We start from the raw sequence: 17,750 nt of genomic DNA on the forward strand, positions 1-17,750 counted from the left end.
GTGCTCAGGTGAGATCATCCCAGCGAGCAGCCTGGGCCCCATCTGCATCTCAGCCCTCTCACGTACCCAGTCCATGTCTCTATGTTCCATGTTCCATGCATGGCAGCAGCCTGATTTTAGGGGTGCTTTCAGCTGCCCAAGCTCAGCTCTTGTCAAAGAGCACCCCAGCTCAAGCACAGGACCACTTGTAGGTGGCACCCAAAGTTAGCAGTGAACACATGGTATGGTGTGTGGTCTTCCAGGAAGGACAAACAGAAAATCTGTCTGTCCATCCAGCTGTCTGGTGCCTGGACAGACAGTGGCACCCTGTGGTGACACTGGCTCATCACAGTGTGTCATCTGGGCCTTGTCAGACAGCACCACCTTAGCTGGGTCCTGGGCTGCCTTCCCTTAAGCCATAGAATCATTTGGGTTGGAAGACTGGGCCTTAGGAAAGACTTCTTCATTGGAATGGTGCTCAAGCATTGAACAGGCTTCCCAATGAGGTGGTGGATTCACATCCCTGGAAGTGTTCCCAAACCATGGAGATGGGGTGCTTAGAGACATGTTTTAGTGGTGAACTTGGCAGGGCTGGATTGATGCCTGGACTCCGTGACCTTGAGGATGTTTTCCAACCTTCAAGGCTCTGTGATTCTGTCACCTCTAAGATCACCAAGCCCACAGTGGTCTCTAGAAACCTACAAGTGGGGGCATCTTGGGGTGTCCCTGTGTCTGTTTCACTGCGAGCACCAGCCAGCTCCCTGCCACGAGTCACAGAGAAGAGGCTGAGCCACTCTCCTATTTATATCATGATTTATATCAAAGCTCCTGCTTTGCTATATTGGTACCAGCCTGAATCATCCAGCTGGGCTCCTGCAAGATCCATTTCACATTGTCAGCTGCCTCTTCAGTCACTTTTGCTTTGGTGTCTCCTGTTTCAGGGTCATTGTCTCACACCCAAGTCCAGCCAAGAGAAGAAATAGTCTGATACTAAATAGTGGTCAGAAACTCTGCAGAGAATGCAGAGCTCCAAAATCCAAACCACCTGCTGCTATACAAGATCGTGTGGCCTGGAAGGAAGCATTCCATCTCCTTGCCAAACATCAGCCCATTGGTTGTTTGTGTCTGCAAATTCCTCTTCCAGTCTCTGTGGGACAGGTGCTCTTCCTCAGTTCCTCTCACAAATGGCATTTGCTTGCTGCACTGCACAGCTGGAGAGACAGATGTGTCTGTTCTCCAGAGTAGCTCTGATCAGCCCCCTGTTACAGGCTTGCATTAAAAAAAAACACAAAAAAATCAAAAAAATCCCAAAAAGACAACAACAAAAAAAAAAAAAAAAAAAAAAAAAAAAAAAAAAAAAAAAAAAAAAAAAAAAAAAAAAAAAAATTTCAGCTCATACAGGCTTGCATTAAAAAAAAAAAACACAAAAAAATCAAAAAAACCCCAAAAAGACAACAAAACAAACAAACAAACAAACAAACCCCCCGCCACAAAACCAGAACCTCCTTCCCACCTTTTGTAGTTTCAGCGAGAATCAGAACACAAAAAAAACCACAAACAAACAAACCCCCCTCCACAAAACCAGAAACTGCCAGAACCTCCTTCCCACTTTTTGTAGTTTCAGCGAGAATCAGAACAAAGATGATTGAACTGGGTCAGTGGCAAACCCGGTCAAGCAAGGCTTGATTTTAGCTCCCAAAGAGGCAATCGTGAGCACGGGCTTCACAGCGGGGTCTCTCCCGTGACTCGGGCTCCCGGGAGGAGCAGACCCCTCAAGCCCACAGGGAAATGTTGGCCACAGTTTGCCAGCGCAGCCCACAGCCGCCCGAGCCCCCTTGGCCGGGGGTGGCCCTGGGGTCCCGCCTCCTCATCTCCTCATGCATATTCACAAGGAGGCGGGGCCAATGTATCCATAATTCATGAGGTTTCGCGCGCTTTCGTGACCACGTGGTTTGTTTTTCGCGCGGAATCCGCGGGGCAGGAGGCGGCGGTGATGGCGGTGAGTGGCCGTGCCGGGCCGGGGGAGCCGATCATTTGGGGTGCCACCGCCGCGGCTGCGGGCCCCGGGTTCTCCCCGCTGCGGGACACTTGGCGCTGCGGGGTCCAGAGAGGATTTGGGGGTGGGGGGGACGCTGGGGGAGCGCCCGGCGGTGCTCCCGAAACGCCGGGGGAATTTTCCGGCGTGCCCGGCGCCGCAGAGCAGAGCGGGGCCGGGCCACGATCGGACCCTTTCCCTCCGCTCCGGCTGCGCTGCGACGATGGATTCACCCCCGTGTCTCTCCCCTTACCCCCTCCCCCCACCCCCCCATATGTTTCCATTGTCATTTGCGAGGAGGGCTAATTATTATAGCTCACGGGTGATCCAAATACTCCCGACGGCGGCCCGCATGGCAGAGGCCTCTGGCGGCGCTAGCCCCTCTCTCCTGCGGCCCCGTGCCCTCACCCTCTCTCCTGTCCGTGCAGGACTCCTCCGAGTCGCAGGCAGCGGTGACCAGCCCCGTGCGGAGCTCCCGCCGCGGCGATGCCTTCACGAGCAGCCCCGGTCGGGACCTGCCCCCCTTCGAGGATGAGTCCGAAGGGCTCCTGGGCACCGAGGGGCTCCCCGAAGAGGAGGAGGACGGGGAAGAGCTCATTGGGGAAGGGATGGAAAGGTAAGAAAATAGTTTCGGGGGATGGTGTCCGGCGATGGGGTGCTGGGGATGTCAGTGCAGACAGAGACATGGAGGGAGCTCTCAGGCCTTGTGGGATCCCTCTGCTGTGCTGGCAGCTGGGGTCAGGGGGCTGAAGAGCTGCTGGGCAGTGGAGAAAGGTCAGAGCATGATTTCATTTGAGTCCTGGGAGAACTGAGCAAAGTGCCATCATGGCAGGATCTGCCTGGGTGTGTGATGTGCATTCAGCCCAGCTCTTTACTTCTGCAGGCGTGAATTTTGATGTTGTTTTACTCAGCAAGATCTGCCCGCAAGCTGAACTTTACAGCACAAAGGCTTGAATGCTGGCATTCCTAGCCATGGTTCTGGAGCCCTTTGCATTCCTAACCATGGCTCTGGAGCCCTTTTACTGCAGGCATCTTCCACTGGGAAGTGCCTTCCTGCTCAACACCGTTCTGTCCTGCTGCAGAACACCTGTCCTGACACCTGCCCAGCAGTAGCTGGAGCAGGGCTGCAGAATTGCTTTCCTGGCCTGATTCCCTGCTCTGTGTGTGCGCTAGGGACTACCGGCCCATCCCAGAGCTGGATGTGTACGAGGCAGAGGGCCTGGCCCTGGATGATGAAGATGTGGAGGAGCTGACTGCCAGCCAGCGGGAGGCTGCCGAGCGAGTGATGAGGCAGCGGGACCGAGAGCTGGAGCAGGGCATGGGCCGCATGAGGAGGGGGCTGCTCTACGGTAGGTGCAATGAGCTGTACCACCCTGGGTGGGCTTGATAGTAACCTCACCCTTCAGGGGGAGCTGGGCTCTCTACTCTCAGGTTAGTAGGGATGTCTCTAGAGCTCCAGTGTGCCTGGGCTCTTAATGAAATCACTGGCTGTGGGCTTTGCTGAATTCCCCAGTGCAGGATCCCTTTCCTCTGGGTTTCCTGGGAGTTCATTTGGTGTCCTTCTGACTTCTGCTGAAACAGATTTAGGATCCTGGGCCTGTATCAAAGGATTGGGATTCTACCAAGCTGTGCTGTAGAGTTTGTTGGTGTTGGTGCTCCTGTACAGACTTTTGCAGGATGGAGGGGCCTTTGATGCACTTTCAAGCTCATTCCTTGGTCAGTGCATTAATAGACTTGCATGTGTGCTGTTGCATACAAATCTTCAAATTCACACCCTTAAAGTCTTGGCTGTGTTGTGGAAGATGCAGGAGCAAGTCTAGAACTGGATATAGGCTGTGCCTGGGATGTCTCTTGGTTTGTATCCCAGGCTGTGACCTCCTTACTTCCACAGCCTATGCAATCCCAGTGTGACTAATCCATAGAGTGGGAATGGGGATCCCATATCTTGAACAGTTTTTCCTCCCACCCCTCAGACAGTGACGATGAGGACGAGGACCGTCCTGCCCGGAAGAGGCGGCTGGCAGAGCGGGCTGCTGAAGGCATGGAGGAGGAGGATGAAGACATGATTGAGAGCATTGAGAACCTGGAGGACATGAAAGGGCACTCAGTGAGGGAGTGGGTTTCCATGGCAGCACCCCGGCTTGAGATCTATCACCGCTTCAAGAACTTCCTGAAGACTCATGTGGATGACCATGGGCACAATGTCTTCAAGGAGAGGATCAGTGACATGTGCAAAGGTAGGGCTGGGTCACCGGAGGCTCTCTCATTCTCTGTGTGGGTCACTTTGGGTACTTTGTGGTGATCCAGTACAGAGGTGGACGTTTTGCTGCCTGCCCTCTTTGTTCCAGACGTTGAATCAGCACTTCAAGAAAGCCTGATGCTGATGGAGATAAATGAATAATGGAAACATGTCTAGTGTCTTCTTTGATTCTGGCTGACTAATTAGAAGGCCCCTGGCGTCTGCTCCTCATTAATATTCATTTCGTAGAAATGCTAGCAGAATATGTGGGGCAGCAGACAGTGGTCTGTAAGTTTGTGATCTGAAAGAGACAACAATTGCTTGCTGTCTGCACCAGTTACTTTCTCACACTGGAAGCTGCATTATCTAGCAAGGGGACACAAATAGACCTTGTGACTTTGGAAACTGTGTCAGTGTTGCAGCCTTGTATTCTGACTAGGCACTGCCAGAAGAAACGGTCATTAAGGCTGTCATTGATGAGTTTTAAAAGCAGAAATTGTCGCATCTAGGAACAGCTCATGTAGCTGTATTTGTTGTATTTATTCTTTATATTTAGCAGAAGCTTGAGCTGTGGAAGGGGATCAGTTTTGTAAAGCTAGGAAATAAAAGGCATTTGTCTCATCCATTTCCACGAACATAAGACACAGGAGGTTTTTTGCCAACCATTCAGCACACATAATGTCTCTCCTATTAAATTCTGTTTCCTGGAGGTCTCTGAGAGAATTGTATATTGGGCTGAGGCTTTTGAATTTCAGGAACAGTGAGCCTGGGAAGTATCTGTGCAGAACTAGAGAAGAACAATCACAGGCTTGGTACTGATGAATAATTTGTTAGAGAAATAAATTTAAAAAGGTTTTTCACCCATTTTCAAATTGTTAATCTCTAAATTTTAGGGAAGGTGCAGAGATCTGTTAACTGCAGCCTGCAAGATATGGGCTTGTATGTTCTGGCTATCCTTTGGAAACTCCTTGAGGAATGAACAGGCTGAAATTACAATTCACCCTGTCTTTTTCTTAAGAGAACAGAGAGAGTCTGGTGGTGAACTACGAGGATCTGGCAGCCCAGGAGCATGTCCTTGCCTACTTTCTGCCTGAGGCCCCAGCAGAGATGCTGAAGATCTTTGATGAAGCAGCCAAGGAAGTGGTGCTGGCCATGTACCCCAAGTATGATCGCATTGCTCAGGAGATCCACGTCCGTATCTCCCACCTCCCTCTGGTGGAAGAGCTGCGGTCACTCAGGTAAGAGCAGAGCTACCAGCATGGCTGTGGGGCTTGCATTAGGCTTTGAGGTACTCAGGACTCACCCGTGAGCTAGACCTCTGGGTAAGTCTAACAGGATAGCTGAGCTTAGCACAGGGGAAAATCATGCAAAGGATGAACTTTCAGCATCCCTGAGGTAAATGTGTGCCTTGCAGCAGGAGTATTTCTGGAGGGTGTTTTGCCTTCTGATGCCTGCAGGCATCCAGCATATCTCTGTCTTTCCTCAGGCAGCTGCATTTGAATCAGTTGATCCGGACCAGCGGAGTGGTGACAAGTTGCACAGGGGTCCTGCCTCAGCTCAGCATGATCAAATACAACTGCAGCAAGTGCAACTTCATCCTAGGACCCTTTTTCCAGTCACAGAACCAGGAGGTGAAACCCGGTTCCTGTCCGGAGTGTCAGTCTCTTGGCCCATTTGAAATCAACATGGAAGAGGTAAGAGACTGTGTGCTTGCCTGGATGAGAGTGGCTGCTCATCCTGCTCCACTGCCTGTTCCTCACAGCCCTGCTTTGACTCCCACTCTTTAAACAGTTTGAGGGGGTCTTCTGCTATATCCAAGGGGCTGTGAAGATAGGTCTGTTTGAGCTCTTAACCTGAATTACTCAGTTTAGCAACCAAAAGTAATTTATTGCCACACTGTAGGTGTTTTGGATTGAATCTTTTGCCACAATCATCCTTGTGGTACACAGTTATTCCTATTTTAGAAACACAGACACACGCTGTCCAGATCTCCTTCCAGATTAGGTCAGTCTGTTCTGATCTATCAGCTAAGGAACCCAGAGAGCAAAATCATTAATGTGAAGTTCCTGACTTTCATTCTTTGCTTTGATACCTTCAACCATCACAAATGGAGCATTCTTCTCCCAGGAACTAGTCAGGTATTTGGGTGGACAAACACTGTGGAGGCTAAAACACAGTGGTGAGAGGCAGCAAAGTGCTTTCCTGTCCCCACTATTGTTTGTCACACCCTGGAATTGCTCCTCACAACCTCCATCCTCCCATGTCCATAATTTTCCCACTGAAGTCTTGGAATGGCCCTTCTCTCTGAGGTGCCTGTGAAGAGCCATGCTGGTGCCTTGCTGGGTGACTCTGATTTTGTTGCTGCAGACAGTGTATCAGAACTACCAGCGCATCAAGATCCAGGAGAGCCCTGGGAAGGTGGCTGCGGGCAGGCTGCCCCGCTCCAAGGATGCCATTCTCCTTGCTGATCTGGTGGACAGCTGCAAGCCAGGAGATGAGATTGTGAGTGCGTTGTTCAAGTCTTGGGAGAGCACAGGGTATTTTTAAATTCTGACAGTGACATCACACCATCATCTATGGGGATGGGGGGGATTGTCCTCAGACGCATTTGAGCCTTATGTCAGAATGGAGAAGGGGCTGTTTTGTACTGTGCAGGCACTGACAGAGCATTTCCTGCTTCCCAGGAGCTGACAGGGATCTACCACAACAACTATGATGGCTCCTTGAACACTGCCAATGGGTTCCCAGTGTTTGCAACTGTGATCCTGGCCAACCACATCGCCAAGAAGGACAACAAGCTGGCTGTTGGGGAGCTGACTGATGAAGATGTGAAAGTGATTGTGGGTCTGTCCAAGGATGAGCAAATTGGGGAGAAGGTGGGTCAGCCTCAGACATCTCCTATTTTCCTGTTGATGGCTTGTGATCACCTGGTAGCTGGATCAGCAAGTGATGAAATGGGTCAGCTGGCCAAACAGTGGTTAAAGGAGCCCAGAAATCCCAGTTCTCTTTGAATGGTCTTCTGTAGCTTTCAGACAGCTGTTGATGAGAGTCATTTATAGGAGGGAAGTAAATAAGGAACCTCCCTTGTACCTTTGGAGGTAAATTTTTCTGCTCCCTTTCCTTCTCTGAGCCTTCTACATCACAACAGGCCTAAAAGGCAGGAGACAGACACTCAGACGCTGCTTCTATCTGATCAGTTTTCTCTCTCTGTGTCTTAATAGCCAAGTGGTAGAAGTGTTCTGTGAGGCCAGTGACTGCATCTCCAGTCCCCTAAAGGGGATATTATTGCTTAGCTTGAGTTGTGGTAGAGATTTTAGCTTTGTTTCCTCTATATGCTAAGACCTGAATCCAGTACTTGAAAGAACAAGCTCCTGGATTGGTGCATGTTCAGCCTCACTTGGGTCACATTTAATTTCTGCAAGGGGGGACTTTTCTCCATTGCCTTGGCTGTGCTGTTGTTACAGTGACTGCTGTTGCAGTGGCTGCAGCCACTTCAGTTGAGCCAGGAAGGTTTTAACATGAGTAGTCTCCAGCATCAGGTTATTTTCGGAATACCCTTGAGAAAATAAGCCAGTTGTTTATAATATTTGACTATGACAACAATTCATGTGTGGCACAGCCCTTTCGAGTACAGTCACATGCAGGGAGTAAGCCTCTGATCAAGGTCCCAACTTTACAAGAGCTGATAACAGTCACTGTAGTGTACCTTGTGTAGAACAGGGTTGTGGAGGCAGTGGCAGCCGCTTCCAGCACCAGACTAAATAATCTGCCATGCCCCAACAGCATCATTTTTGTGAAGTTCCTTTAGGCAACAGTGTGTGTGTCATTACCTTTGAAAAAGGCCTCACACTCTGGATAATAAAACACTCTTTGGAGACAGCAATGTCTTAAGAGTAGCTTTAGATATGGCACCTTGCTGATGTTCATGCAAGATTCTGTTCAGAGTGGGAACTGGTATTCCCTGAACAACTCCTCTGGTTTCCCTTTCAGATTTTTGCCAGCATTGCCCCATCTATTTATGGACATGAAGATATCAAGAGGGGCTTGGCTTTAGCTCTGTTTGGCGGAGAGCCCAAAAACCCAGGTGAGTGTCACTTGTGTCCTTTGGTCCTGCCTCACTCAGGGAGGACAAAGGGACTGGGGTTTGTCTGTGCCATTACAGCAAGAATGGTTAGAGTTGTCTGGGTGGCTTGGTAACAGACAAGGTTTAGCAGACTTAGGGATATTTGTGATTGAACTGGCTGTTTTATCACACTGAAAACTCTGGTGTGACAGTAGAAATGCTGTGTCTGAAAACAGCTCCTGCTGCAAACCCGGGCAAGTGTTTATCCCTCCTCTAGGAGGTCATGTTTAATGCTCCTTCAGAGGTTTGACCTCCTGGAACCCTGATTTGTTATCGTCTCCTTAGAAGGATGTGTCAGCAAGGTTAGAAAGTCTGTTTTACAAGGATGACTGCCTCCAAAACTGACTTTCTTTCCCCCTCAACTTTCCTGTAAACTGCTTGCCATGCCTGCTGCTTGCCCTCTCTTCAGCTTTGTGGTGCTCAGGGCAGGGTTGCTGCCAAGCCATGCACTCAGCTGCCACATGGTTTTCCCATTGCTTCTGTAGGTGGCAAACACAAAGTTCGTGGTGACATCAACGTGCTTCTGTGTGGAGACCCTGGAACTGCAAAATCACAGTTTCTTAAATACATAGAGAAGGTGTCAAGCAGAGCAATTTTCACCACTGGCCAGGGTGCTTCTGCTGTGGGCCTCACAGCCTATGTGCAGAGGCACCCCGTCAGCAAGGAGTGGACTTTGGAGGCAGGAGCCCTCGTGCTGGCTGACAGAGGTGTCTGCCTGATTGATGAATTTGACAAGGTGAGCCCAGCTTCATCTCTCTGTGAAGGATTAGCTGTGAAGTGACCAGCTGTACCTCTGTCCTCTTGAGGACACAGTGTAACTCATGATGACATGTCCCAGATGACCAAGTACCTGCAGTTTGCTTAGGCCCTTGCTGGTCCATAGTGCAGTTTGCTGCCTTTTCAGAGCATCTGGAGCTGATTGCCCTTGGTGTGTTTGGCAGTGGGGTATAGAGACATAGTTTCACTCTAAATCATTCCTGCTTTCCTGCAGATGAACGATCAAGATAGGACCAGCATCCACGAAGCCATGGAACAGCAAAGCATTTCCATCTCCAAAGCAGGCATTGTCACGTCCTTGCAAGCTCGCTGCACCATTATTGCTGCTGCCAATCCCATAGGTAAGTGCTGAGAGAGAACAGGACCATCTCAGGCTCCCAGCATAAGTCCACAGCCATGAGAGCTGTGGCACAGCTTCCCCTCCCTCTGCCTGGTTCCTTCAAGTCTTGAGCAGAGATCAAGCAAGCAGGAAAGTCTTCAGTAACATAGTGGAGGTGTGTCCTTCCTCCAGAGCTCCAGCCTTGGAGCCTGTTTGACCTGGATTATCTGTGACCCAGGTGGGCGATACGACCCGTCGCTGACGTTCTCGGAGAACGTGGACCTGACAGAGCCCATCATCTCTCGATTCGATATCCTGTGCGTGGTGAGAGACATGGTGGACCCGGTGCAGGTAGGGGCTGTGCCAGGAGCCTGTGTGGGCCTCAGTGCTGCTGCTGGGATGCTCAGCTGCAGCTGCCCGTTGAGTTTTTTGTGTCCAGTGAGTGTTCAGTGTCTGTTGGTGCACTGCTCTCTTGTAGGATGAAATGCTGGCCCGGTTCGTTGTTGGCAGCCATGTCAAGCACCACCCAGGCAGCAAGGAGGCAGTGAATGGGGACACTAACGAGGTCATCCTTCCCAACACTTACGGGGTTGAACCCATTCCTCAGGAGATCCTGAGGAAATATATCGTCTATGCCAAAGAGAAGGTCCACCCCAAACTCAACCAGATGGACCAGGACAAGGTGGCCAGGATGTACAGTGACCTCAGGAAGGAGTCTATGGTGAGAATACTGAGGAAAGGAGGGAAGAACTGTGTGTATCTAGACTGCAAATCAGCCTGAGACTGTTCCAGCATATGTTGACACATTCTTGCCATTCCCATCACAGAAGTCTGTGCCGCTGTTCTGTGAGAGACAGGCAGATCCTGCAGTGTCTGCTGAACAGATGATTCTTTATCTAAGTGCAGAGTCTTGCCTGTTGATGATGTGTGGACTGATGGACTGGGCACATGTACAGTGCCTGCCATGGCAAAGTCCTTTTCTTGTCACCCAGTCTGGCAGGCCTGCAGGAGATGTTTGCATTCACTCAGATCCACATGCTCTGGTACATTACAGGGAGGCATTATCTGTAGAAATGCCCGTCTCTTTTGTCTGGTTCATTTTGTCAGGCTCATCTCGTGCTCTCCAAGTGAAAGAGGAATTTGTTGAGGTGTAAGGGAGATTTTTTGGAGCTTGGGAAAACTATACCTGTTTTGATTGGCCTTTTTTTTATTTAACTCCTAAAATTTGCTAGAGGAGCCTGGATTGCTTGTCTTGGGAAGGCCCTAAACAGTGTCACAGAGTGACCCCACAACATCCCCTTGCGCTGTGCTGAATTCAGACGAGCAGGAAGCTGTGCCAGGCTGTGTGGCCGTGCCAGCAGGTGGCAGAGCCTCCTTATCCTGAGCCACCGCAGAGGTGCAGAGAGCTCCTTGCAGTGTGAAAGGAGCTGGATCCTGGGCCAGTTGTATCCTTCAGTGACTGTTGCCTCCTCCCCGCAGGCCACGGGCAGCATCCCCATCACGGTGCGGCACATCGAGTCCATGATCCGCATGGCCGAGGCGCACGCCCGCATGCACCTGCGCGATTACGTGGTGGAGGACGATGTCAACATGGCCATCAGGGTGATGCTGGAGAGCTTCATCGACACGCAGAAGTTCAGCGTCATGCGGAGCATGCGCAAGGTGGGCACCGCCCGGGCCGGGGGCTGTGCCCGGGGCCCGCGGGTTCAGCTGCAGCGCCTTGCCCTGCCCTGGCTGTGGGAAGAGAGTTGGTGCTCTGCAGGGGTCTGTCCTGTGCAGGCAGGCACTGAGCCTGTGTAAGTGGAGTACTGTGGGTGTGAAGGTCAAGGAATTTCCCTGCCTGACCATCCAGGAGCCACTCTGGCAATCACACTGACACCACCTTGGGACCAAGGCTACTTCACAGCTACACACACCACACTCACAGTCAAACAAGGTTTCCTTACCAGCTTGACCCCAGGTTTTCCCATAGCAAAGTCTCAAACATCTGGACACTTAAAATAATTTAATCATTGTACAATAACAGCAGCTCAAGCTGGGTGCCTTTGAGGAGGGACCCCAAACAAGGCACTGTTCCATGACTGGCCCTCCTTAGTGTGTGGTGAGGCAATGTCCTTCTTGGGTCTGAGAAGGAAGTGTACCTTGACCTTCTGAGTCAAAAGCACTGCCATGCCTATTCTTTTTTGACACCTTCCCTGCTATCTTGGCACAGGGCACCTGCTGCTGCTGCAGCCAGGTGATCAAGCCAAGCAGGCAGTTTGTTTCTTCACGGTTTTTATTGGGCTCTGAGGGTACAGTTAGCCACAGGACAGCACTCACTGTGGGTTAGTGTGCAGTCTGCCTGTTCTCTGAGTAGCAGGGGCTGGCTCTGAACAGCTCTTGGCTGGCTGCACACTGGCATTTATCCACTGTTGAGTGTCTGCCCTCTGTCTGGACGACTCGTGGCCTCTCTCTTTAGCCTCAAACAGCCAGCCAAGTATGAGCGTCTGCTGGGGAGGCACAGGGCAGTCTGGGTTAAGGGAAGCTGCTCTGTGCCTTGCCTAGGGCCAGCCCTCCCATGGCTGTGTCCCTGTGGGCAGCACAGCTCCACTGCAGTGCACTGTTAGCCCCCAAGAGGCACCAGCCCCCCTACAGAGATTCCAGATGGGAATAAAAGCAGTCAGCAGAGGAGTTGTGGCTGTCAGAGAGCTGCCTCTGCATGTGCAGGTGGCAGCTGGGCAAGTCACTTGAGATACGCTAAGGGCACAGGTGACAGCAGTGTCATTTGGTTCCCTGTGTGCTCTGTGGCAGGAGGGGGTTGGTTGGTGCTGGGCACTGCAGTGTGTCACTGTTCTGATCCTCATGGCTCCTCTCATCCTCCCTCCTAGACCTTCTCCCGCTACCTTTCATTCAAGCGAGACAACAACGAGCTGCTGCTGTTCATCCTGAAGCAGCTGATTGCAGAGCAGCTGATGTACCAGAGGAACCGCTACGGAGCCCAGCAAGACACCATAGAAGTCCCCGAGAAGGACCTGGTGGACAAGGTATGGGCTTATAGCCAGCTGCCTCTGGGACTGCTTCATGCTCTCTCTGCAGCCTCCAAAACAGAGGCATTCTGAGACTTCTAACTTCCCTTCCTGCATTATGATACCATAAAAAAGACTGGTGTTCATCAACATAACCCAGCATCAGGATTGTCTCCTCTGCATCTGCTCCTCTTGTTTGGAAGTTCTGTATTCTCCTCTCTCTGTTCTCATACAACCCTGTAAAGCTTTGGGGTTGGAATGGTAAATCCTGTGGTATGGTGCTTATGCAGGTGAATGAGAACTCAAGTTCCCTAGCATCTGCATTTGAAGAAGCAAAAAGCAGAGAAATCTATATGTATGAACTTTTCCAATCTCTCCTGAGGCTAGCTTGCCTCCTCCTTAATAGTATCTTCATCCTCATCCAAAGGTTGCACTTCTGACTTGGCTTTTCTGTGCAGAATATTGACCTTGCTTAGCACTAAAGCAGTGTGGTTTAGTGTTTTCTGCTCTTTGCATCAGATGTGCAGAGTACCTACTTCCAAAGCCACAGCTTGGTGTTGCCAGGGTGACCACCCCAGTCAGATGTCTGCCTTGCAAAACTCTCCTGCTGAATGAGGTTTTGGGGGCTTTTGGATAGGAGTTACATTCTGTGTCTGGTGGAAGTAAAAGGACGAGCTGGGAGCAGGCAGATGCTGAGCCAGCATCCTCTCTTGGCTCAGCTCAGCACTGCCAATGCTCCCTCCTCCTGACCCGCAGTCTGCCCTGCTGCTGCAGCTCTGGTTCCTGCTGAGCAGAGCAGAGATTGCTGACTGTCAAATTTTATGCAGCCTCTGCTGTGGAAAACCACATGGTTCTTACTTTGATTAAATAAACATTTCCCTCTCCCCTCTTCCTCCTCCCAGGCTCGGCAGATCAACATCCACAACCTCTCAGCCTTCTATGACAGTGAAGTGTTCAAGATGAATCGGTTCAGCCGGGATGTGAAGCGGAAGCTGATTGTCCAGCAGTTCTGAGGCTGGCAGCAGAGTCTGCCACATGCTTCTGTGAGATGAGACCTCCATCTTCCAGCCCTCCAGGATGCTACAGAGATCCTGAGACAGAGGGACTAGGCTGCACATCCTCTTGCTTGCTTTGTGCCTTATGGATTAAGGGAGCGCTGAGCTGCTGAAGACCTTGTGAACAGAACAGAATTAAGTAGTTAAATGCCCTGTCAAGTCTGTTTAGCAACTTCGTTCACTATTCTGCCTTGTAGCTAAGCACAGCAGGGAGAGGATTGCTGGCCATCTATATGACATGTTTTCTGTTTGTTTGTCTCTAGTTGTTATGGGCTCCTCTGCAGGAGGGACCAAGTGGGAGCATTTGGAAAGCATTATCCATCCCCCTTGGATTGCAAGCACCCTCAGGGATTCTCTGTTCCCATCTCTGGTGACTGTACAGCCTGATGGGTGATAATTGAAACTGCTTTCAACTCTCCATGAACCAGCCAGCCTCTGCTCCAGGCCTTTGTGCCTGACACTTGACATTTCCCCAGGTGCCCATGTGGGTTGACCTTGTGCAGGGGAGGAGGGGGGAGGCAGAGGAAAATAAGAACTGAAACAAAACATAGTTCTTTATGATCTTTATGATGATCTGTTTGGGCACTGAAAACTCCTTCAGTGCCTTATGGGGAATCTCCAGAAGTCAGAGTGGAGAAGGCTTCCCTTGCCTTAGTGGATGTTATCTGCGTTGCTGTCAGCAGGTGTGAATTTACAGCTGAATCCAAGTGCTACCTTTCACACCTAAAATGAACACCCTCTCACACCCATTTGTTGAGGATGAAGTAACCATGGTGCTGATTTTGGGCATGGCAGTGGAGGAGGCCTAAGCTGGATGTGTTCAGGAAGGACAAGATGGGCTCAGTGTTCACATGCAATTTTCTTAGTATGTGTGTTTTAAATACATTTGCTTTTCAATACTTCTGCATTTCCTCTTTTGATAACTCCTGCGACCAAGAGTGGAAGTAAAAGCTTAAGTGAACAACCTGGATGCTGTGTGAACTGCTCCACAGCTTGTGGGGGTAGGTTTGGGTACAATCACATCTCATATTTTCAGGTTAGTAGGAACGGCCAGTGCTGGCTGTCAGCTCTAGCTGAGACATCTGTGGACTGACAGCAGGACACACTTGCTGTGAATTCTGCCTTGCCCACCAAGGACCTGCCTGCAGTGGTTCCTTCCCTGTGTTGCCTGTTTATGTTTGTATCCCATTGTGACTGTCCCATCTCAGTATTTCCCACCTCCCTTCCTTACACACACTTGGGTTAGACAGCCTTGATCTCCTGCCTGGGCTGCCACTTGGATTCCAGTCTGGGAGAAGCAGTAACCCCTCTGCAGGACACGGCTGAGCTCTGCAGTGAATGTGCTTTTTCCTGCCTGGAGCTGTGGGACCTTATGGCATCTCCAGCCTCCTGCCTGAGCTCAGGAGAATTTGTGAGCTGGCTGCTGCAGTTGTGTGCTGGCCAAGCAGAGGTGTCCCTGGCTGTCAGCGCTGACGCCGTGGGGTTTGTCACAGTGATGTGTGTGTGTGTGTCCTCCCAGCCTGGAGCCAGCAGTGCTTGAGCCCTGCTGGGGGCTGAGCACATGACTCAGCCTGAAACTGGCTCTGTGGGTTGCCTCCTCTGCCTGCCAGCTCCCTCCTGTGTATTTGTTTAACTGTTTTGGCTGGTTTTTTCCCTTCCTACTGGGTCTCTGTCTACCAGGGCTTTCTGCAGGCAGCCCATAGAGACACTTCCTGGTATTCCTTCCCTGCCTGAGCAAGCCTTTGCCCCTGAACATGGGCCTGGATCAGGTCTGGGTTGGGGATAGCCAAGCTGCTGTGTGCCTGGTGAGGTGCAGTGTGGTTCCTCAGGGACAGCTGTTCGCACCTTACCTCCTCATGCCAGAGGCCACAGAGACTGTCCCTGGGGACAGCAGCTGCAAGTGCTTGCACACTGTGCCCAGCTCTGTGGGAGCCCACATATCTTGCTGGGGAAGGTCCTGGCCCTGAGAGAGCAAAACCAGAAACAACAAAGGACGAAAAAAGCTTGTCAAGCAAACTGGTGTGTTTGTGTCAATGAATGTTGGGTGCAGGAGGAGGAAGAGGCTTTGTGTCATACTGGCAAAATAGAAAATAGTTGCTAAACCCTTGCAACCTTGTGAAGCCTCTGCTATGCCTGTAGTGACCTGCAGTTAAATAGTTGGCCAAACATGTCACTGCAAACCATGAGGGATACAGAGGAATGGGGCAGGACTCCTGATTTTCCCAACTCTTTGTTTGCCCTGCTGTTGGTCTGGGCTGTTAGGCACCATTCACTTTCGTCCTACAGCTTTCTCCTGCCTCCTGTGCTCTGGTCCCACCTCGCTTGGCACATGAAGTGAGCAGTGGCAACAAGAGAGATGCCATTGTTGGAGTCAGTTGTTTGTCATTTTGCTCACTGTGCCTCCCATATCTTCAGCACAAAGGCAGTGTGCCCTCCCACCATTGTGTTGCCAGCATCCAGCAGCGCAATGAATTCTTGCAGCTGCGCCCTCACTCCTGCTGGCATCAGCTGCTCACTGGAGTGTTAATGCCAGTCTGAAGGCATGTTCCTCCTCTCACGGCCACTGAGCTTTTCAGGTTCCCTGGAGCAAGCTTTGGCTGTTGACAGCATCAGGTGTCTGGTCTGGACAGGGGTGCAGACGGGTGAAAACAATGCTGCTCTGAGCAGGGACTGCCTTGCCAGGAGCCGTGCTCCTGCTGAATCTAGTGAGGGTTTTGCTGCAGGGCTCTGGAGCTCAGCAAGCCAAGCCCCACTCATGGAATGAGGAGTTGCTCCCCTGACAACCTTGAGTTTAGCCAAGCTTGTGCACTTGGCTTTTTGCTGCTGTGATTCAAACTGCACAGTGCCCCTGGCAGCCAGGGGCAAAGGCAAGAGTCTGGGGGAGGTGAGGTCTCTTCACAGCAGGCTATGCCTGGGCTCACATGGAGGATAATAAAGGTGCTGCCTGTAAAGGAGACAGGGCTTTATGGAGACAAGTGGTGTCCCTTCTTGTGGTCATCTTCCCCTTGGGACTGTGGTTGTTGGCAAAGGCTGGGTCAGTCTGGCTTCAAAGAGCATCTGGATTTGAAAAGGGCATGGTGGGCCAGATCCTGATGCAGTTTAATCTGAACTTGCTGTGTGCAAACTCCTGAGAGAGCAGCAGGGCTCTCTGCATCTCATAATAAACTGTTTGACTTGAGCTGAGCGTGGAACAAACACAACACACACAAACAGTGCACCTGCTGGGGCTGCATGAGCAAGTGCAGATAGCAGCTAATCAATCAGCATGTGTGAGCTGGGGAAAAGGGAGAGATGGAGCTTGAAGGAAAGGGCTTTTCATTCATAGTAGCAGAGTTTAGCTTATGCCTTTATTGTGATCATAAAGCAACACACCACATCTGCAAGTCATGGGCTCATCCAGTGTGCCAGTGGTTGTTTCTCTGAGTTTGCCTGTCAAATGACAGATGCCCCCTTGAACAGGTGAAATTCTACATTCAGTAAGGTGTGGTTTTCCCCAGATTAATGCCAAAGCCTCTTGGAAAAATTAGCATATTTAGCATTTCTGGACTAGCAGTGTTTCACTTTCTCCTATGCCAGACCTTGGCTGGAAGCTTCTCTGTCCATCTCCTCTGTGCTGACTAAAGCCCTGTCTGGAAACTGGGTGACAAGAGCTTCCCCAGTGTAATGGTGCTCAGGATTCAGCAGTTGTGTTGGTTAGTGGCATCTTCCCATCCCAGTGCAGTCCAGCCAGGAGGGCTTTTTCAGGTGCTGACAGCCCTGCCCTTGTTGTCAACTCAGCTGAATTCCAGCACGTGAAGAGAGTATGAGATATGTTTACAGCAGATGTGGATCCACAGGTACAGGTGAGTCACTGCAAACAGCTACATCTCCTATTGTGCTGCAGCAAGGATGCACTCTGAACTTCCCAGTATTTTTCCATCTCCTAAAATACTTTTCTACTTAACAAAGCAGAGCCAAAATTGGATCAGGCTTCTGCTGTATTTTGCATCTATTATGCAGTTCTTGCTGCCATCACTGATTTAATGTCTCCATTATCATGGAGCACTGGTCTGCCAAGGATTCCAGCCATGCAGCATGCCCCTCGGCCTCTACTAAACATTTGTGAGCAGCCTTCAGGGGCTGCTGAGCTCAGCAGTTTTACAGCAAAAGCACCTTGGAAGTGCTTGTGCTCCCTTCTGCCCATTTTGCAAGTCACTTCTCTCTAAAGGAGAAGTAAAG

At 50.8% G+C, this 17,750-nt stretch overlaps 1 protein-coding gene across 1 annotated transcript; it reads left to right on the forward strand.

Annotated features, from left to right (window-relative positions):
• The first annotated feature begins 1,918 nt into the window (after positions 1-1,918).
• MCM2 (minichromosome maintenance complex component 2) lies at positions 1,919-14,431 on the forward strand. The gene is made up of 16 exons (XM_041426064.1): positions 1,919-1,978; positions 2,443-2,630; positions 3,188-3,363; positions 3,988-4,251; positions 5,272-5,491; positions 5,740-5,947; positions 6,621-6,755; positions 6,938-7,129; positions 8,244-8,337; positions 8,862-9,112; positions 9,368-9,494; positions 9,711-9,823; positions 9,951-10,193; positions 10,952-11,134; positions 12,340-12,495; positions 13,380-14,431. The coding sequence occupies exons 1-16, from the start codon at positions 1,973-1,975 to the stop codon at positions 13,488-13,490; spliced, it is 2,667 nt and encodes an 888-aa protein (XP_041281998.1). The 5' UTR covers positions 1,919-1,972; the 3' UTR covers positions 13,491-14,431.
• The last annotated feature ends 3,319 nt before the right edge of the window (positions 14,432-17,750 follow it).

The sequence above is a fragment of the Onychostruthus taczanowskii genome, unplaced genomic scaffold, assembly GCF_017590055.1.
Source record: "Onychostruthus taczanowskii isolate IOZ18803 unplaced genomic scaffold, ASM1759005v1 scaffold9, whole genome shotgun sequence".
NCBI lineage: Eukaryota > Metazoa > Chordata > Aves > Passeriformes > Passeridae > Onychostruthus > Onychostruthus taczanowskii.